The sequence below is a fragment of the Mangifera indica genome, chromosome 12 (genome assembly GCF_011075055.1).
Source record: "Mangifera indica cultivar Alphonso chromosome 12, CATAS_Mindica_2.1, whole genome shotgun sequence".
Taxonomy (NCBI): domain Eukaryota; kingdom Viridiplantae; phylum Streptophyta; class Magnoliopsida; order Sapindales; family Anacardiaceae; genus Mangifera; species Mangifera indica.
The window spans coordinates 12,384,243-12,405,903 of NC_058148.1; the positions used below are offsets into that span (position 1 = coordinate 12,384,243).

Genomic DNA, 21,661 nt, shown 5'->3' on the forward strand with positions numbered 1-21,661 from the left:
ATTCTTTGGGTACATATTTGATTTTTAGCTTATCAACATAGAGGCCCAAATCAGCTGTTTTGTGCTTCTGCACGTGGGAAGAACCTCTTAACTTTTTACTCAGTGAACAATAGGGATTTCTAAAATTTCCTCGAGGAGATTAACAGAAGAGCATCAACTTATAACAATTTGCCACTTCTACAATAACTCTTTGAAACCACTTATAAGTGAGTCCATAGCGGTTTGACCTCTCACCTCTTGACAAAAGAGACCATCTGATCATTGCTTTAATATGACACACCTTGCCCCGACAAAACTAAGTACTGATTCAATATTCTGTCAAAAAAGTTTGACATAAAGTTTCAATATTGATAAGCGTATATGGGAAACTTGGCTATTTAAAAAACATATATCATCATATATCATTTATTTCACTTTCACAGTTTGCAAGTGAAGCAAACTTCGATCAATTAAATGCTTTAGGAGAAGATATTAGCATTCTTTCCAACTAAATATCTAAACACACAAAAAATGAAGACATATAAGAGCAAAATAATTAAACCTCCTTGTATACCTGAACCAGAAGCATTGGTAGGAACTTAATTTGTAATCTTAAGTTCCTCTGAAACATTTGCATTCACTGTCTTCAAACTAAGTAGAAGTACTGGCTTGTTAGGACAAGGTGCAGATTCCTTGCCATTGCTCATTGTTCTGGCCTTTCTGAAAATTTATTTAAAAAAATTATAATTAGTAAGAGAGTTATTCAACATCAGATGATATAGAAACAATTATACCGAGAATTCAGTTCATACTTGACCACATTTTGCTTCAACGTGCCAGTTTTCTGCTTTGAAATACCTCCTCTAGAAATAAATGTCATTAAAAGTTTTATGAACAGCATGTCTCTGACACAGGGAAAGAAGAAAAAGATTTAATGTTTCTCACCAGAATTTGAAGCCAAAGTTGAAGAAGTTTTGCGAATGACCTCTCAGCTTTTATGGAAGCAATGACTGAGTCAGCAGTAGATCGCAAACCTTTTCTCCCCATCAGCTTCACTCCCAACTTTTCACAGAGTAGTTCAACCTCATGTTATCACCTCCTCTGACATCTCTCAGATCAAGCACCTGTTGCCTCATTAATAAAATGTAAACGTGAAGCTGTTGCTCCTGATTGAAGTGTGACTGAAGCTTCTCAAAAAGCACCTTATTTGAATGCTGTTGATCTGGTTTTGATCCTTCATGATTTTTCTTTCGAGGCTCATTAAATGTCACCCTTAAAATAGCCACTGACTTTGAACAAGCAGTCTTTTGGCTGAAAATAACAGAAAAACTCCCAAATTCTAAATCAGGTTTCCTGAACAGATCTGCCAGTAAAGATGTACATGTATGAGAATTCTTCGATGGGTTTCTGCCTACTCTCATCCTCAGGCCTCGAGCCTAAGCATAGTAAGTAGACCTGGCCACGGGCCGGTTTGGCCCGTGAACCAGACCGAAACCGGCCCGGATAAAACCGGAACCAGATTAAACCGAAACCAAAAACCAGATTTTAACGGTTCGGTTCCGGTTTATATAATTTAAAACCTTAAACCGCCGGTTCACATCCGGTTTATGAACCGACGGTTTACATTCTTTTGAACCGGTATTTATTTTTTATTTTTTTAAATTAAAAAAAAAAGGAAGGGAACCGTGGTTCCCTGCATTCTTCTGAACAAATATGCAGGGGACAGGGTCCCCTGCATATTTGAAAATCTTTTGCAGGGAGGTCCCCTGCATATTTTCTAAATTTCGTTTCACCCCCATCCTCTTTAAAATTTTTTTTTTTCCTATATATATCCATTTAATCTCTCAATCCTCCCACACTAAATCCTTCAAACTCTTTCATTTACTCTCATTCTCACCCTTTCAATTCTTCATACTCTCTCAATCTTTCAATCAAATTCCCTCAAATTTAATTAAATTTTTTCTTTATTTTTTATTAATTTCAATTTTTATTATACAATTCATAATTAATTATAAAATTTATTCTTATAATTAATTTTATTTATTATCTTTCATAATTAACCATATAATTTATTTATATAATTAAATTTATTTATTATATAAAAATAAATAGTTCAAGAGCCAAATTACGTTAACAAAATATAAAAGTAGAGTTCAATAAAAAATCGCTTGATTTAACTACGGATAATTCGATGATGAAAAATAATAGTCGAGATAGCAGAGGTGAATGATAAGGTAAGAGGATACTGTCGGCTATTAGATATGCAAATATAAGAAAACTACGTAGGTTTTGATTCTTCTAAACCCCAAGAAGATACATAGGAAGCTTAATTGAAAAATTAAATCTAAATTTTTTTTTAATTTTCAATTATTATAATTAATCATTTAAAAATAAAATCAAGATCATGTATTAGAATTGATAGTTCAATATCAGTTTCGAACCGAAACCGGTTCCGAACCGGGGTCATGAACCGGAACCGTCGGTTTCGAACCGATTACAAACCGTCCTATTACGGTTTTGGTTCAGGGTCCTTATTTTTTTGAACCATGAACCGGTGGTTTCGAACCGTGGTCAGGACTAATAGTGAGACATGTTCGCCGCTTCCCTAAGTCCAGTAAGAAAAGCTCCATGCATAGTTGCAGGGTACCATCTAGTGGTGGCCTCCCCAGTAAAGAAGAGTCGTCCATCCCCCACACTTTCTGCCATTATATCATAATTGTCTCCAGATGCCCCTACTGCAGCGTTAGAATAAGAACCTAAGCTAAAAGGATCGCCACCCTATCTGGTGCAGACAGTTTGGATAGGCTCTGGGACAATTATTCCTTGTGGTTCATATATACCTGCATGCATTTATGCCCACACTGTCACAGTAATTAAACCAAATAAAATTTAACATATACACAGACACAGACACAAACACAAACAGGCAGGAGCTAAAACACAAGTTCAAATATGAGAAACTTAGGAGATGGGAAAATTACCTTTGAGAATTTGAAGAACTTTGGTCACTGCATCAGTAGGAGGGATGCTCTCAAAATTATAAGCAGCCTCTCCTGAAACTAAAGCAAGCAAACGAGGACCACCAGCAACTGTTGCATAACTGTAAAACAGAAAGAATTCTCCTTGACAACTCGAATTATCAGTCACATGTCCAAATGTATCAAGATCGGTTTCCCAAAACACGTATGGAAAGAGCATTGCAACCTTATTTAACAACCCATATCCCAATCTCTTAATTGCATCAAGCTTCCTCTGAGGCAACTCTGGAATAAATTTGATTGAACCACTTTTTAAAACCCCAAGGGAAACAGTACACAACACCATATCACCCTCATACATCTGACTCCCAGCAATCACCTGAACCCCATCACTACCATATCTAATAGTATTTACAGTTCTCTCATACATTATTGGCACATTCTCAGCCAATGCCTGAACCAACCTAGGCCTCCGGGCAAAAAACAATGATCACCTCCCATATCATATGGATCATCCTGGTCCCAAAATGCTAAAGAAAGCTTAGATAGCATATTCCAAATTTGTAAAATGCCAATTAAACAAACTCATTGCCTCCGAATTCAAATTATCCTCACCAACCTTCCAAAAGGTCTCTAAAGCAGCCCCAAGTGATACATCCGTCGAAATGTCCCCCATCAACTTCCTTAACCTACTTGCTTTATCCAACAGTCGATTAAAATCAGCCTCCACCTTCACATCCATCTCCTGATCCACTGGCTTCCCATCCAGCCTGTAAAGAGGACACTTATCTCTAACCTTGTGAAGCCAACAACCTAACTGCTTAGCCAAAATCCCTAAAGGATTCCCCAACGTCCCAGTCAATACACTCCCTCCTAAATCAGCCGATGCATTCACTTTATGCCCTCCTCCTCCCATTTTCTTCGTGTAAACTCACCCGCCTGCCCTCTTTCTCCCTTCTAAAACCGTGACTCTAAACCCTAACCTCAACAACTGTCGAGCTGCAGCCAAGCCTGACAGCCCAGCACCAACAACTATAACTCTCTATTTACCACTACTTGGCTCAGCCAGAATCTTCTCCTTAATCTCCGGCGCAAATCCAAAGTTTATCTATCCGTAAGAAACCAAATAATTATACGCTGAATCTAACAGAGAATGACAATGTTAACATTTCTTTTACTCACCCAACGAGACACATTTTCGCGCCATTTGGATAAATGTGATTACGAACCAGAATGTAATTCGCCTGCTCAATCCGACCTACCACGCCGCAGACTCCGAAATCAATCTCCTCCTCCATTAGCGAATCGGCCGGAAATCCAGACGTTAACGCCTCTGAAGTTGACTCCTTGTTGATTACTATAATTTCCTCGCAGATATCCGGCGTCCTTTTGGGTAAAGAGTTAGCATTGGCGTTAGAATTGGAGTCGGGAACTTGTAATTTGTTTGGAGGCAATTTAGTGGCGAGAGCATTGGGCAAATGAAACGACACCGTGAGAGCACTGCGGTTGGGTTGAGATCTACCATGGCGTCGTTTTCTGGGGACTGGAAGGAAAGAAGTTGGTCGGGGGAAGTGGGTGGAGCTGGCCCCGATGGCTGAGGGACCTGGGCTATTGCCGGGGCTGGGGTCGGGCTAGGGTTAGGTGGGGGTTCGAAGAATTGGAGGTGGGGAGGAGGAAATTGAGAGAATTCATCTTAGGATGGGTTCGGTGGCTCCATAACTAGTTCGGTTACGCCGTCTGCGGCGCGGTGGCGGTTTGGGCGGTGTAACAGAGGCGTTAGGGCGCGTTTGGTTACTGATAAAATCTAAATAAATGAAAGTAATCATTTCCGAGTACTACCGACAAATCGTGAATCCAGCGTCTGCGTAAGAATAACAAGTAAATATAGTTTTTCAGGTGATGTGATTTACATAAAAATTCACGCGTATACTATTTTTTTCATCAAAATCACATCTATACACGTGAATTTTTCAGGAAGCACAAGAATACCGACATGATTTATTTATTTTCATATTAGGGAAAATGGCTATTTCCCACCCAAATTTTAGGTCATTCTCAACTCATACCCACAAAAGATGAAAAACACCTTCTTTCACCCATGACTAAACTGTCGTCCAAAATTTCAGTTAGAGATAGGGGTAAAATTATCATTTTACCTATAAACTTTGAAACTTTAAAATTTTATCATCTCTTCTCCAGATTTTAAAAATTAACACCTCAACTCATCCTCAAAGTTTGAAAAGTTTAAATTTTACCTCTAAGGTTTGCTTCCTTCTCTAGCTACCACTGATGACCGACGCATTCCACCGATCTCTCATCTACGATTACAAAAGATAACCCTTTGTCACCAGATCTGGATGACGAAATATCGTCCAAATCTGAAAGAACAGACGAAGGACAACGCTTCATCGTCCTTTATCATAACATTTGGACAATGAGACCAATGACAAAGGACGATGAAGTGTTATCCTTCATTGCCTGAGTGGTGTGACAAATAGATGGAGATCTCTTCATTACACCACCGTTGTCGCACCAGGAGAAGGAGGAGGTCAGAGACGATGTTGGAAGATGAAGTTGAAGAATGAAGGTGAAATTGGTATTTTTGAAAGTTATGGGGGGGCGACAAGTTTAAAAAAATATGAAAATCCTAGGTTTGAGGGTGAAAATATTACTTTTCAAAGTTTGAAAACTTTAGATAAAAATAAAATGTTAGTTTCTAAAACCTGGGAGGCGGAGAGTAATAAATTTTATAATTTTTTAAAATAAACAGTAAAATAACAATTTTATCCCTTTTATAGGTATAAATTTGAGAATGATCTAAAATTTGGGTGGAAAATAGTCTTTACCCCTTTCATATTAAATCTCCTGTTTTCTAATTAAAAAAAAAAAAGACACTCACTCTTCTTAAATCACTTCTTTCCGCAACAATGTATTTAAAAATAATAATAATAATAATTATCCCCACCCAAGGTTTACTCTGTGATCAATTTCTCCTCATTCTATTCCAAAAATTTGGTTCTCACCCATAAATTATTAAATTTAACTAAATATGTTAGTTTTAGAATTTTATTTTTATCTCCTCTAAATTCCAAAAACTAATAATTTCTTATTATACCAAATTTTAAAAAGTAATATTTTCCCTTTAAAGTTTATTTTTCATTCTTTGACTTCATTTTCAAGAGTCTCTCTCTTTTAATATTTTCTTTTTCTCCAATGATTTTTCTCCCAATCTCTCCCTTTTGGCATTATCTAAGTTGAAAAGACGATTCGTGTTCCTAGAAAAAGATAACTGGTGTAAAAGTAAAATAATATTATCATAAATTTATTTTGAAAAATATAAAAAATAATTCTTTTATGATAAAACTCAAACATATTAAAAATGATAATTTAATTCTTCAAAAAGTTTAAAACTCATAAATCAATCCTTAGAATATTTTCAAACCTTTACATAATTTGAAAATATTTTATGGACCTAATAGTTTGTAATATAATATTTACACCTTTAATTTGTTGCATTTTGTTTAATTATTTAAGAGTGTAATATAATTTTTGAAACTATTGAGAGAAATATTAAAATTTTAAATTTTTTTAAAAAATTGCCAAAATTTTTTAAATTTACAAAAAAAACCCTAAAAATTTTATTATCATCTCTAATATTTTCAAAAATACTTTATTTCGAACATACGATTATATATCATTAACACTCCTATTTATGAAAAAATGAGATTGAGTAAGCATAACAAGAAAGGAAAATAAATGATTTTAATTTAATTTTATTATTTAAATAATTTAATTTGGTTTTTTTGTTAATTTTTGGTTATATTATAATAGAGTTTAAATTTGATGAGAAAGTGTTATTTATGTCAACAAGTAGTGAAAAAGGGTTTTAAGACTATACCTTAGATAAAGTAATTTACTCTCACATTTTTCAGCATGTTGAAAACATTAGGGGTGCCAATGATTTTTTTGTAGATATAAAAGTTTTATGGATGGTCCGCTCGTCAAATTTGGATGCTCCATTTCTTATTTTTACCGAGTCTGATAGCTCCAGATATAGCTCCCTTGCCCGGTTGTCCATATAGTCCAGCGAGCTTTTGATTTTTCTTCAAAAGAGATCTCTATTCACACGAACACTTGTCTTCAAAATGCAGTAGCCGAATCAAACAAAGCTTCACAGGTACCTGTAAGAACTCCGCTTGGTTTTCTAATCAAAGTCTCTGCTTAATTTATTCACCTTTTTCGTAAATTTGATTCGTGTGAGAACTTCAAACGCACGGTTTAATTACTCTAATTTCGAGGTTTTTTATTCGGTTTTTGATCTAGTTAGCTCTGAATTTCGTATTAGTTTTGTGTTCTCTCTTGTCACGATTCGTTTACAGTATTAATTAGTTTGTTTCTTGTTGTCTGGTTTCGATCTGGAGTTATTTTTTGCTCAATTACGCTTTCTGTTTGGTTTCCGAGAAAAAGCATTGGAAATCAAATTGCAAATTTCGTGCTTTTTTTTGTGTTAATTTTAGAATGGAAGAAATTCATCTCAATTCATGAGTTTGCTTTTAGTTGTATATAATGCTTGATTATTTTTTTTTATTGGTTTTGATTTCGTTATGTTCAATTTGTTTATGAGGCTGCTGCTTTTTATTTATTTATTTTCTCAGTTGGAATTGAAGCTTTGTGATGAGCTGACCACATTTTTTGCAGTTCTCCAACGGTCACTGGAGTGAAAGACTCAAAATGGGGATTTTCGATGGATTGCCGATTAGTCCTGAGAAAGCAGTAATTTTCCTTTTTTTTAAAGAGATTTTTGTTTATATCTTGTTTGGTAAATTAACATGTTAGTTATGGTCCACAAACAGAGGGGAAAACTATAGCGGAGCTTTGTAAAAAATTGATGAAATCTGAAGTAATATTTTTTTAATTTATCTTTTAATCCAAATTAGGCATCATGCATTAGCATATTTTAATATTAATATGTATTCCTTCTCAATTTTTGTGGTCTTGTGATATCTGCAGTATTTAAGGGAAGAGATTGCAAGAATAGATGAGAGTTGGGTTGTTGCACGTTTTGATTCTTTACCTCATGTTGTCCATATTTTAACATCTAAGGATCGTGAAGGGGAAGTTCAAGTTCTAAAAGACCAAAATGATGTTATTGAGGAGGTGGTGGATGAAGTGGTTCATGCTTATCACAGTGGCTTCAACAGAGCAATTCAGAATTATTCACAGGTACCTTTATAGTTTATATCTCCTCCATTGATTTAAATAATAAGTCTTCATGAAGGAAATGTTCAAATTTTCTCATGAGATTGGTCCTGCACTTTGATTATTGCTGCTTTTTTTTTTGTTCATCTCTACAGATTCAGGTTTTCAAATCTTTTCATGTTCTTGTCTGTATATTGGCATTAACTGATATATATATTATCACGTTTAACATAAATCTTATCATGTTGCTACAAGATCAGTAGGATTTGACCTTAATTTTCGACCTCTTTGTTGGGAGGCATAATTCATTTGGATTTGACTTTAATTTTGGAACCCTTCATTATGATTATTTTTAGTACCGAAGTAGTCCTAAATACCACCATATATATTTTCTTCCTTGGGAAAGAAACATAACAAATTTTATGACACAGTGTAAAGGTTTCAAAGAAAGTTTAACCAGCAGTCCACTTCAGAATGAACTGAAAATTACAATATGAACCCCTAATTGCATTTAGGGTACCTATCAGGTGCTCTTATGGGTCCTATTAATTTATAAATGATTTTTTCTATTAGGGATTGGGTGCTAATATCTAAAGTTATAATCAAAACTAAAATCAGATCTTGATTGCCGAAATGCTTTCCCTATGTGATATGCTCTTAGATGTCTGCTTTCTCCTTTTGTCCCTGTCTTTATGATAATTAGAGTTGGCACTTGCATTTAAATTTTTATCAATTCTTTCTCTTCCTTCAGATATTACGGTTATTCAGCGAGTCTGCTGAAAGTGTCAAGGAGTTAAGGGTTGATTTGGCTGAGGCAAAGAAGCGTCTTGGCACCCGCAATAAGCAATTACATCAATTGTGGTATCGGTCTGTTACCTTACGGCATATCATCTCACTCTTAGATCAAATTGAAGGCATAGCTAAGGTTCGTCTATTGCTAATTCCAGCATTCAGATTTGATTCAATGATAATTGCATGATTGGTAGATGATAAGACTTAAGTGCTTGACTACCATCCATATCATGCCTAGACAAGTGTGCACTGTTCTATTGTTACTTGATCAGTGCTTGATTCAATTTGTACATGCCATATACTGTACTATACCATTATGAGTATTTCGACTATTTGCTAATTCAAGAGCAAGCTTTCTGTTGTACTGGAGTTGTACTTGCTATGTATGTATGTGTTTGAAGAAAATAGTTATGATCTTTTCTTTTGAAATGTGGCTCAGGTTCCAGCCCGAATTGAGAAGCTCATTGCAGAAAAGCAGTTTTATGCCGCAGTTCAGTTGCATCTTCAATCAGCAATAATGCTGGAGCGAGAGGGCCTTCAAACGGTTGGTTTCATGATGTCTTGAGATGAAACTTTACTTTACCCATTTGAAACTTGTGTATTTGGATTTTTGAAGTTCAATTTCTTGATTTGATGGCTTGTGGCCTTAAAAAGTTGTAATTTATTGTGCATCCAAGTTTCAATAAAAAACCATGAAGCTCCATTTTATTGTTTATCTTTTCGGATGTTGGTTTATAGTGTTGGTGTAGCTTCAAAGAGCTTAATACTTTTGTTTTTAAGGCTTCGATTCTGAAGTCAGAAATGTATAGATATTCTTTAGATGTTTTGGTGCATTAATTTGTTCTGATTACCATGGTGCAGGTTGGTGCTCTTCAAGAGGTTCGATCTGAGTTGACAAAGTTGCGAGGAGTTCTTTTTTATAAAGTTTTGGAGGATTTGCATGATCATCTTTATAATAAGGGTTTATATAGGTATGCTGTCATCTTGGGGATCAAACTTCCAACTGTGCTATTTGCCCAAAAATCCTAATTAATTGCTTTGAACCTCCTAACCATATGTGTGATGATTTTATGCTATTCTGATGTATCTTTTGGTCTGAGATTGCCTTAACCACGGCATATAAGTCTACTTTCTCACTTTCTCTGTTGGGATTGAAAAGAAAATTCATATCAATGGAAAAGGAATTTATCGATCTGATCATCTTATTGTTCGATCTAAAGAACTGTAGGTTTTTAGCATGACAACATGAGTTATTTCTTTCAACCTATGTTTTCTATGCTATTCTTTCCATAAGGCAAAATATATCCTGCAGTGTGGTTGCCTCAAACTTGCATGAAATGGATGATGAAGTTCCAACCACTGTAGCTGTTGCATTTACAACGAACAATTCACAGTCTCTTTCTAGAAGAACTAGGCTTAAAGGTGACAACCAGTTTGGTGCTCATGGACTTGCAGATGGATCACATAGGTCAGTTTCTGTTGATGGAGGCTGAGTTTTGACAATTCTCATTTACTAGTATTCTTCTTTTATTAATTTATTTTTCATGTGTTCTTATCTGGTTGCAACGGTTTTTTTTAACTTTTCCACACTTTATGTCCTCTATAAATGAACATGAGTTATGATAGGTACCTTACTAAACAGCAGCTCCACAATCCTCAACCAAAGCAATTCCTGGCACGGCTACACCTGCAACTTATTAGGTCCCAACCAAGGCAATAATAGACATATAACAATAGAAATGCATTAAGAAATAATGTAATTTGTATTGATGTGAGCAGTGTCTGCAATGTAACAGTAACCCAGGAATGAAATCAAAACAGTCCAATGCTTTGCATTTGAGAGGCCAACAGCCTCCTTCCATTCATTTCTTCAAAAAATCCTTCCTGTCTCTTTTTTCTCCTCACCAACCTTATTCCTCTTTGTAACTGCCAGCCCTTCTCAACAAATTCCACGTTTGTCATCATCTCCCTGTGGTCCTACCCTATTTTTGTGTGAATGACACTTATCCTGCCCTGTGCTTGTGCCATTTGTTTCACCTTTCTTACGGGTATATACATGGGTCTTAACAAGTTATAACATACTTAAGGTGTCAAATTCCTGTTGAACCATTGTTCCTCAAAAGGAAAGAAATTGTAACTGTTGTCTTCTTTCCTGTTAATCATTGGTCAGTTTGGAACTATTAAGCCTGCGAATTTCCTTTTTCCATATCCTTACTGTTATACTAAATTCAGTATTTTTATTTTGATAATATTTCCTAGATGGAAGACTGATAATGTCCTATTTGATAATTTAAGAATGATTTCATCTTATTTGTATTTTTGCATTATTTATCTCATCTTTTATTAAATCGTTAACTTGATGTTTCAGTTCAACATTCGATGGCCATGATGAGGAGGGTTCTCCTGGAATACATGAAAATGGTGGGGAGGGAAGTAAAGACATGAAAATGTTTTCTCATCAAATTCCAGCATGGCTTTCAAACTCTACTCCAGATGAATTTATCGTATGTCCAGTGTTGAGCTTAATTACATATAAAATTGACACTTATAGTTTCTCATCCCTGGGCTGAAGTACTGGATTTCATTTTTGAATTTAGGAAGCAATGAGAAAGAGTGATGCTTCACTTCATATAAAGTATTTGCAGACCATGGTGGAGTGCCTTTGCAGGCTTGGCAAAATTGCAGCTGCTGGTGCTGTTATATGGTTAATTATCTGGCTGAACCACGTCTTATTATTTTGAGCATTATTAGGCAATTTTACCATGCAGTCGAGACTGATCTTGATTTCCAACTGTTCCATTCCAAAATCTTTTCTAAATCTCCTTTGACATATGGAATGCTTTTATAGAAATTCTTTAAATGTTGTCACATTGATCGATGAAGAAATATTTTTTAAGAAAAAGATGTTTTGATTATGTTCTATTTAGTTCATCATTGATTAGATACATTTTGTTCCATATATTATATTAAAATTTTGGGTGGACCTACCATCTTGTGCTGTCTTTGTGATATAAGTATAACTATACTATCTTCTCAATAGCAGATCAAGGGTATAATAATCATATTGATTTGTTTTTGTCTTTAAAGACAATGTGGTTGAGAATTGTTAATTTCCTATTCGTTCATCGTGAAATGCTTTGCAAGATCAAAACCTATAAGTACTGTAAGTATCTTTGGATATGTTGTGTGCAATTTGTTCTCCTCAGAATGTGCGTATAGTTTGTAATTGTTGTTGGGTGATAACTGAACTGGTGAACTCTAGTAACAGAGGTTAATAAATCTTTATCCTAATTTCATGTGTGCTTAAATGATCAAAAGACAGCTGTTTTTTTTTTTTTTTTGGAATTGCATGTGTTCAATGGATTTAGGATCACCTCTTATTTACTGTTCCATGTAAATTTCTAATTTTAAAATTTCTGCATTTCATTACATTTTTGTTGGTTTTTTGAGATAACATATATCATTCGTTGATTTTATATTGCAACAGCCAAAGATTGCGGCCTACAATTCATGAGATTATAACATCAAAGATTAAAGCTCATGCAGAGCATATTAATCTCTCAAAGTCAGGTATTTGTCAGGCTGCTCGAACTGGTACGACAGGTCTCCATTTTATGAAGGGGCAGTTAGAAAGTTATCAGTTGCCAAAACACAAGCGTCAGAATGGGATGTCATTGGCTGGGACTCTATTGGCAGTTAGCCCTGTCTCACCAGTGATGGCTCCCTTGGGAAAAGCACAGACTGCTGCAAGAGATCTCCTCAAATCAATTTTGGATACTGTTGAAAGAATATTTGGTAAGACATCGACTTGCTTTGGTGTTCCTTCTCAAATGGTGAAACTAAATATAGCACCTGTAATTTTACAGAAAACCATGTTGTTGTTGGAGAGCTTCTGGAATCCAAGTCCAGCCAACCTGACATAAACACACCCAACTCTATTGTAGCTGATGCAAACTGGAACCCTGACTCTGAAGCATCAATTACTGGTGGCTATAGTATTGGCTTTTCCTTGACAGTTTTACAGGTAGTCATCCCGCTAAACCATTGATATTGATTTCCACTTTGTAGTTTCTTTTTCACAAATATTATAACAGTCTTATGTTTGACCTGAAGACTTTCAATTTTCTCCTTTAACATATCTATTTCTTATGTGTACATTTTGTGGAAAAGAGTGAATGCCAACAACTCATATGTGAGCTTTTGAGAGCAACTCCTGAAGCAGCATCTGCAGATGCTGCTGTGCAAACAGCTAGGCTTGCTAGTAAATCTCCTTCCAAAGAAAAAAGGCAAGTGACTATATTCTGATAATCCTTTTTTTTTTTTAAATGATAAGACTATGGTTTCATATTCAGTGATACATAATTATTTTTGATAATTCCATTTTCTTTATCTGTCAACATGAGGCTCTTCTCTGTTCCAATCTTCTTGTTCTTATGCTCTACCAATCTCATGTGAAGAAATAGGTGGAAACTTGTCTAGGGGAGAACCCAGAGTTACAGTTCCAGTGGTGATTCTTAAGATTATAGGCTGAATTATGTTGTTAAAGGTGAAGTTTAAACTTTTGGTGATGGTCAGAAAGAAAGGATTTTGGTGATGTAATACGGTGGTAAATGTGGTGGTTGTGATGTTAACACATTAATGAAGTGTAGTTGTTTGGTAGACATCACAAATGTCTTTATCTGGTGTTATTATTGTGGTAGAAATTTGTGTTGTCGGAGAAGTAGTGTTGGTGACAGTGATCTAGTCTTGAACAATTATTAGAGATGCAATATAGCATTAAGATAATGAACTGGGTGCTTAGGCTAAGTGACATAGCAGAGTGCCTTTGAACCCTCAATTAACTGTGACTTTAATTCTCTGCTTCACCTCAGTGCCTAGGTGAGTTCCCAGGTTGAAGTGAAAGGCACTGGTGATTGACCCAATGAACTTAAAATTTTTCATGTAACTTCTTTAGATATTTGCCTAATTCAACTGTCTTTAATGGCTTTGCTCATTTGAAAACAATATCTGGGTCCACAGCTCTGTCATAAATATCATTACAAATGATTGTTAAAAATGTTATTTGGTATTCTAGCGAGTAGTGTTAATAAACAGCACATCTTCTCACCTGCTTTTGATTTGTGATAGATATATAAGACATGTAAGATATTATACACTGCAGCAAGCTCCTGTTTGATACATTTTCTACTGTCTTATATGATCCCTCTGTGCTTAGTATAGCTACATAATCATGAGATATTGACAGTAATGGCTTACAGGGATGGATCAGAAGACGGTCTTACATTTGCTTTTCGCTTCACAGATGCCACTATATCAATTCCTAACCAGGGTATGCGAGATAATGTAAAATTGCTATTCTTCTATTTTCTGTGAGTTGTGGTTATTTTGGAAATCCTTTTCCTGGCTTATTTGAATTTTATCAGTTTCCTTGCACTGATGCTTATATTACTTGGTTGAAGTAACATGTAATATTTATAGCTTTATATGTGCCATAGTATGTGGCTCCAGTCTGATACATGAGCTAATCATGAATTGGATTAGTACCCTGTTTTATGTCTAGATTATACATTGGTTTACAGCATGAGCAAAGCTTGTTTAAATATGGGAAACTTTTAAATTAAAATCTGAAATAATTGTGAATGGAATCTCCCTTGTTGTATGAAGAGCTTTATAGGTCGTACATTTTTATGTAGCTGCTAACCCGAAAATATTGTCGCCCAAAGGGATACTTAGCTTTTAATAACTTTTGAGATTCAAAAATAAATCAATGAGCATACTGATTTTGTGTTGCATTCAAGGTTTAAATATAATAAAATGTATGCTTTGAATTATTAAGTGATTTCATTGCTGGTTTTTTCTGTTAGACCATTTTAACAGCGACGCTTTGTTTTTTTCTTTTCCCTTTCTGCCATATGCATTATAGATATACTCTCTTTCTGCTTTTAATTTAGGAATTCTGTTTCATTATTCTTTCAAATATTTTGTTCCTTCGTTTAATTTCTGATGAGCTGCCTGGACTAGCTATGAAATTTTATGGTATTCTGTACCATGTACCATCCAGGAGTTGATCTCATTCGCCAAGGATGGAGTAGGAAAGGTCCCAATGTGTTACAGGAGGGTTATGGGACTGCAGCTATCTTGCCTGAACAAGGCATATACCTAGCAGCATCAATATACCGGCCCGTTCTTCAGGTCTGGAACTAAGGTTTATGCTTCCAAACATGATATATTGCCTGTTGAACTTAGGTTTTCTATTTTAGTATTTTCTAATCTTTTGTCCACTGCAGTTTACGGATAAGGTTGCTTCAATGCTGCCAAAGAAGTATTCCCAGCTTGGGTAAGTCTGAAACCGTCATGCCATTTGCAAGTTCAATAATATGTATGGACTGATGGTTCACTGTTTGCCACAGTTCTTTTCAAAAACAAAGTTTGTTCTCATACCTTAAAAAAGGCTAAATGATGTGTGTGAATGGAAAATCAATTTTCCCGGAGAAATTCAACAATATGAATGACTAGAGACCAGCTAGGCTGTGAAAGTTTGCTAGCAATTACTCGTGTTTTGTGTTGCTTTGATTTTTATATTTTTGGGTTTCTTAAACTGCAGGAATGACGGATTGCTAGCATTTGTTGAGAATTTTGTGAAGGACCATTTCTTACCGACTATGTTTGTAGATTATCGGAAAGGCGTTCAGCAAGCGATATCAAGCAAGTTCAATAAGCCATATGCACTGAATTCTTTCGTTGAAACTCTTTAGGATGTCTAACCTCTCGTTAACTGCTATTCTTATTGACCTGTAGCTTGAGTGTCTTCATCATATAATCTCTAACTCAGTTGTTTTGGAGTATGCATTTATCTGTATTGTTGTGTTATAAGCTTTGAGGTGTCATTGTAGGTAGCTAGTTTGAGGTAATTTGGCTGTGGCACTTAAGTGTTAGTGCTTAATCCAGTTATAACCTGCACAGTGGCCATTTGAAAATTATTCATATATGTTTGGGAAAAAAAGGATACTCGTCGGTAAAAAGTGAAGCAACACAAGGGCTTTATTATAGCAGAGATTATTGGCTTTCAGTGTCGGCCTGTTTAAAATCATCTTCTATATATTAACAATGAACTGTGGTACATAGCCACGTGTTCATCTTACACATTTGATTTAAAAAAAAAAAGAAATATCCTCGTAAGTTATTACCTATGTGATTAGACTTGTTAGCTGAAGTTAATGAACTTGTCTGTTTCTGTGAGATAGATGATGACTAGTTCTTTGGCTCTTTCCCTTTTCTGCTTAGTAGAATAATGATTATCAGAAGCATTCTTGCAGGTCCAGCTGCCTTTCGGCCACGAGTGCATACCGGCACTACTTATGTTTCATCAATTGAGAAGGGTCGGCCTGTCTTGCAGGGACTTTTGGCAATTGATTTCTTAGCAAAAGAGGCAAGTTATCTTATATTTCTTGATTTAGCAGATGATGCAATTCTTTCCTCTTCAATACAAGTGCAATGTAGTGGCCAATATAGGGGCCAGAAGATGAAATTTAGAAGTTGTACATGATTTGGTCTCTGCTTTACAGTACTCTAGATTTTCTGCTTTTGAAGGAATTTTAAATTAAAATTTATGCGCAACTTAATAAATAAGCAGAGTCTAAAAGATAATTAATTGTTTTAATAGGACACCTGAAATTGATAGATATAAAAAAATCTTCTTGACACTGAGTAACCTTTGCCATCTCATTTAGACATGATATATTATTCTTCTCTCTCTCACTCCCTGGCTGTGTCTCTAAATCTACTTTTGATAAGCATTTATGCCCACAATATCCTTTGTTTATAGCTTTATTTAATTGAATAAATTCTTAGCCTTTTGTTCATGAAAAATTCAGTTTGTTTAACTATTTAGTTTTCGTTAATTTATGATCATTGTGCAGTTTACTAATTTTTGTTTGGTGTTGTAGATCGTTTGAACACTGATTGAATAATTTGCATATAACTTTTTTGTACAATATTATACCATAAATATTCTAATATGGCATCACAAATTGTAGTTTGTTCATGAAAAAACTATGAATTATGAGAATGGCCAAGCTTTGAAATATTAACATTTGTTGCCAACCATATGTAATTTTCAATTATTATCTGCTCCAGGTGCTTGGTTGGGCTCAAGCAATGCCTAAATTTGCTGCAGACCTTGTGAAGTATGTGCAAACTTTCCTGGAGAGAACGTATGAAAGATGCCGGACTTCATACATGGAGGTATGACTATTATCTCTTTTTGATTCCCCGGTGCTTTTCTAGCATCTAAATTTATGATAGTATTTGCATGTTATTCATTTTGTGTAAGTCAACAAATATTTTGTGTGCATTTATGCTGTTCATCTATTCTTAGTTCATATGTATGGACAGTTGACATTGGGTGAAGGGGGAGAGAAACTGCAATCCTTGTTTGGTAGGAAGGGGATTAGCAAAAGGAAAAATTTTCTATACTTCTGTGCCGAGTACCAGGAGGGACAGATCAACTCTCTCCCTTATCTTTTCCTTCTCTTCTGGCCATTCTTTTCCTCTTCTTTTCCATTCCTCCTATCAAATAATGTGTATGTCCAGCAAAGATAACATAGTGACAAAAATGATGGTACATTGAGACAATATAAAATGCAGGTGCATGATCTCATATGTGAAACACAAAAAGATTGAAATAAATTTGTAATCTCTAATTAATATTAGAGATAAAAACTCTGATCAGAGTTGTAGTTCCTTGTTTGTAAATGGTAATGTCATTTGGTTTCACCTTCTGGCAATCATAAATTGCCCTGTTATTATCTCAGGCAGTTCTTGAGAAGCAGAGTTATATGCTTATTGGGAGACATGATATTGACAAATTGATGCGACTTGAGCCAGCAAGTGCCTTTTTACCAAATGCACATGGTCAGTTGGGTACTGGAAATAATGGCAGTGATGCTGAGGCTCTTGAGGTTGAGTCAGAACTGAGTGAACTCTTCTTGAGTTTGCGGCCAATCAAGCAGGTATTTCTTCTGCTGTTTGTATATCTATATTTAAATGTATAATTGTCTTCTTGCCTGTTTATACTGTGTTTGTTTTCTTCGACACTGATAAATTCAACCTTATTTGAAGTACGTGGAATTTTTCTGTTAAATCCGTGTTCACTGCACTAGTTCCCCTCTTGTGTCTCTTCTGCAGGAGAATCTAATTCGTGATGATAACAAACTAATTTTGCTGGCATCCCTGAGTGATTCATTGGAGTATGTTGCAGAATCAATCGGAAGGTTAGTTCTTTTGGTCAGTTGCAATAATAAATTTAGTCTTCTTTTTTAAAAGCTTACTGACAGAAAATGAGGATATGTGGACTAGTTTTATTAATGAGAACATTCTCAATCAGTGCACGACAATAAGAAATAATTTGGAATATTTTGGTTGAACCAATTTTTAGTAAAAGATATTTTTTCCCTTCAAAAACTCATCACTGGCAAATTACTTTGAAGAACTTACTGGGATTGCCTTTTTCATTAAATGGACAGGCTTGGACAAGCAACCCTAAGAGCATCAAATCAGGTAGAAGAGAGTAGCAAGCAGCATCATATTCGATCAAGCAGTGCACCTTCTAGAGATATTCTATCATTTGCCAATGAATACAGAAAATTGGCAATTGATTGCCTTAAGGTTTTACGTGTAGAAATGCAGCTGGAGACAATTTTTCATATGCAGGTTTGTGAAACATGTCAGTAAATGAATATTTTACTCCATATTCCAGAAAAATTATGAAATGAAGATATTTTTAACTGACTGGAAATTACGGTTTGAACAGGAAATGACGAGCAGGGAATATATGGAGGACCAAGATGCAGAAGAGCCAGATGACTTTATTATTTCACTTACCGCACAGGTAATGTGTTGTTGCGGTCTTTCTTAATTTGCCTTATGTTTTAGCTCAACCTTTGGAAGCAAGTCTTACGCACCTTTTTCTCTTCTTTCCCATAGATAACACGTAGGGATGAAGAGATGGCACCTTTTATCTCAGGAACAAAGCGAAATTACATATTTGGTGGAATTTGTAATATTGCAGCAAATGCAGCCATAAAGGTGTGCATGATGGATTATTGCCTCAAAAAACTTGGTTTAGAAGTTGCAGTTTTTGTTGAACTTTGTTTATAATCTTGGTGTAGTAAATGTAGTTTCAACTCTGTTATTAACTGTAACTTATAATTGGAGACATAATGTTTTATTAGGCTTTAGTCGACATGAAATCTATCAACCTTTTTGGAGTTCAGCAGATATGTCGGAATTCAATTGCTATGGAGCAGGTACAGTCAGTTCTCTCTTTGCTATGTTATATGTTCTCAGAAACTTTTTGATGTGGCATCAAACTCCCTGGTTCTTTTTAATGACTTTATATGCTTTTAACACGGTTATGTAAATATTTGCATGTGCTTGGATGCTTTTAGCACGAGTTTGCTTGAGTTTGAATTGCATTACAATAATGTAGGTTTCCCTACTTGTGAACTGCTTTTTGCCAAGGCCCATTCTGGGCCTGTTTCCTGTCATGAATTTGTCTTCCCTGATCAACTGTTCTATTTGTAGTAGTCTAAATTTAATCTTAAATATGATTTTACTGTAATCCATAAAGCTGATCCCGAAGAGCTGGAACACAAGATTGATAATGATATTTTGAGTCTACCAAACGGCAGGGAATTGAAACCTCCACTGATATTTTGCAGGCCTTGGCAGCTATTCCCTCAATTGATAGTGAAGCTGTGCAACAGAAATTAGACCATGTCCGCACCTATTATGAACTATTAAATATGCCATTTGAGGCAAGTCATCGAACGCTAGTTTTTGTCTTAAAATCTTTGTATTGCTATGACATTGGTGTTCTATCCGCGTTTTCAGGCCTTGCTTGCCTTCATTATGGAGCATGAAAGCTTGTTTGCCGCTTCAGAGTTTGTTGCAGCAACTTAGTTGTTGATCCTATTTTTAAGTTATGTATATCAAACAGCCATCTGTTAACAAGTTATATTCTATCTGACAGGTATGCCAATCTTCTGAAGGTCAATGTCCCTGGAAGGCAGATTCCAGCAGATGCACTAGATCGATTATCAGAAATTTTACCTTGTTAGCATTTACTTGAGTGGATTTGTTCTTGTACTGAAACCATCGAGCAATATTTACTTTTGGATGGTGTTCTGGCATGTATAGCGTTCTCCGTTTAAGCAATTATGCACTACAATGGGTTCCGAAGCCTCTTGGTGTCATATTAGCTGCCTAAATGTGCAACCGCGCTGTGGTAAATTTTTGTCATAAACCATTGGCACGATGAACATGATGTGTTTGGTTACAGTTTATTCTTTTTTGTGCAGTATCAATTTTGTATGCATGTCTTTCAGTTTGGCTTCTATGGAGATTGAGAGGTTGAGTTTTCTGTTGGTGATAAAGGTTTGAGATGCCATTATGAACTCCTTTATGTTGATTATTGTTCCCTGTAAATTGCCCATATTAATTTTCATAAGAATTTCAGTTCCTAGATTAAGTTTATCATTAGATTAATTACTTGTCTGGTTTAGTTATTAGTAACATGAATTTTTTTTTCTGCTTGATGTGGATTGTCAAATTAACATTATTTATAGCATATAGATAGGCCGAAGTACTATGTCTCATCTTAAGTTTTAATTCAAATATCAAAAATATATTCACGACAGATGAAAAATTCAAATATCTATTTATATTTAAATTATTGTTAAATATAAGGATAAAATTATTAATTAATAATAATATTAAAATATATATTATTTTATTTTATTTTTTCTTAGGTTTTAAAAATTAACATTACATTTTATATTTAAACTTTGAAAAGTGACTTTTTCTCTCCAAATTCTTAAGTATTTTCTTCACCCTTTCCTTTGGTCATTGGTGACTGGCGTGGTGTGTTGGTGGATGATGCTCGTCATGCATCACTGGAGGACACTCGTTGTTCATATTTCTAAAGATTGTCCTTTGGATGATTTTGTTTTGTTCATTCTTCGTTGCGTTGTTATTTGTCGGAGAAAGTGATTGAATTTTAGGTTTGGTATCTTAGGAAAGAAGAGTAAATTTATTAAAATTTAATCAAACAAGAAATTATTAGGTTTTCAAACAAGAGAGAAAATGAAATATAATTTTAATTATTTTAATATTATTAGTAAAATAATAATTTTACTTTGTAAACTTAAAAAAAAATTATGATATTTTATATAGATTAAAATTTAGGTAAGTATTTAAGTTTTTTATTTATTATGAGTATATATTTATTATTTTATAAAAACTCATGTGAGAAATAATCCTTGGGCCATATTGATATTACAAAAGTAATTAAAAAAACATCTGACTACTGTAACGTGCGGGCTTGTAAGTACGTTGAATATGAAAGGTCTAACTCTTCATTTATGCTCTGTTGACTAGGCATTTAACATGGTTGAAAATATGCAGGGATACCACAATCACGTTGGATATGAAAGGTCTAACTCTTCATTTATGCTCTGTTGACTAGGCATTTAACATGGTTGAAGATACGTAGGGATACTAAAATCGTTTGATTGATAAGGTATTTTATTTAAAAAAATTCATTTTTCACATAAAATGAAACAAAGATTTTTAAGGCAGAACCATAATATTAAATCTCATAAAAACAATGGCTGACTTCAGTGAGACGATGAATGTTGGTTATCTTCTGATAT

General features: G+C 34.8%; 2 protein-coding genes across 4 annotated transcripts; one reads left to right on the top strand and one right to left on the bottom strand.

Moving 5' to 3' along the window:
• Positions 1–582: 582 nt before the first annotated feature.
• Positions 583–4,922, bottom strand: LOC123192611 (protein FLOWERING LOCUS D). Its single transcript, XM_044605224.1, is given in 11 exon segments — positions 583–699; positions 792–963; positions 966–1,052; positions 1,055–1,434; positions 2,570–2,819; positions 2,961–3,425; positions 3,428–3,504; positions 3,506–4,121; positions 4,124–4,171; positions 4,174–4,506; positions 4,509–4,922. Coding segments are annotated over 10 exon segments (2,475 nt in total). The 5' UTR covers positions 4,675–4,922; the 3' UTR covers positions 583–699; positions 792–910.
• Positions 4,923–6,965: 2,043 nt separating this feature from the next.
• LOC123192966 (exocyst complex component SEC8) lies at positions 6,966–20,495 on the top strand. Of its 3 annotated transcripts, XR_006496983.1 has the most exons (28): positions 6,966–7,134; positions 7,656–7,730; positions 7,968–8,180; positions 8,908–9,081; positions 9,388–9,492; positions 9,810–9,919; positions 10,261–10,416; positions 11,317–11,452; positions 11,546–11,652; positions 12,436–12,743; positions 12,815–12,972; positions 13,119–13,234; positions 14,207–14,277; positions 15,010–15,140; positions 15,236–15,285; positions 15,553–15,653; positions 16,265–16,377; positions 17,085–17,192; positions 17,762–17,959; positions 18,135–18,220; positions 18,473–18,659; positions 18,760–18,837; positions 18,933–19,034; positions 19,181–19,255; positions 19,670–19,765; positions 19,842–19,891; positions 19,981–20,235; positions 20,309–20,495. XR_006496983.1 is itself a non-coding variant. In XM_044605691.1 (27 exons), the coding sequence occupies exons 2-27, from the start codon at positions 7,689–7,691 to the stop codon at positions 20,066–20,068; spliced, it is 3,159 nt and encodes a 1,052-aa protein (XP_044461626.1). In that variant the 5' UTR covers positions 6,966–7,134; positions 7,656–7,688; the 3' UTR covers positions 20,069–20,495. The 3 variants fall into 3 exon arrangements, 2 of the variants coding, with proteins under 2 accessions (XP_044461626.1, XP_044461628.1); XM_044605691.1 differs by having other exon boundaries at positions 19,981–20,495; XM_044605693.1 differs by having other exon boundaries at positions 6,971–7,140; positions 19,981–20,495.
• The last annotated feature ends 1,166 nt before the right edge of the window (positions 20,496–21,661 follow it).

What these genes read in the sequence shown, in the direction of transcription:
- LOC123192966 (XM_044605691.1), top strand. Translation starts at nt 7,689, where the DNA reads ATGGGGATTTTCGATGGATTGCCGATTAGTCCTGAGAAAGCA. An exon ending in TATAATAAGGGTTTATATAG is followed by an intron (nt 9,920 to 10,260) that starts GTATGCTGTCAT and finishes TATATCCTGCAG; the next exon opens with TGTGGTTGCCTCAAACTTGC. An exon ending in CTACTCCAGATGAATTTATC is followed by an intron (nt 11,453 to 11,545) that starts GTATGTCCAGTG and finishes TTTTGAATTTAG; the next exon opens with GAAGCAATGAGAAAGAGTGA.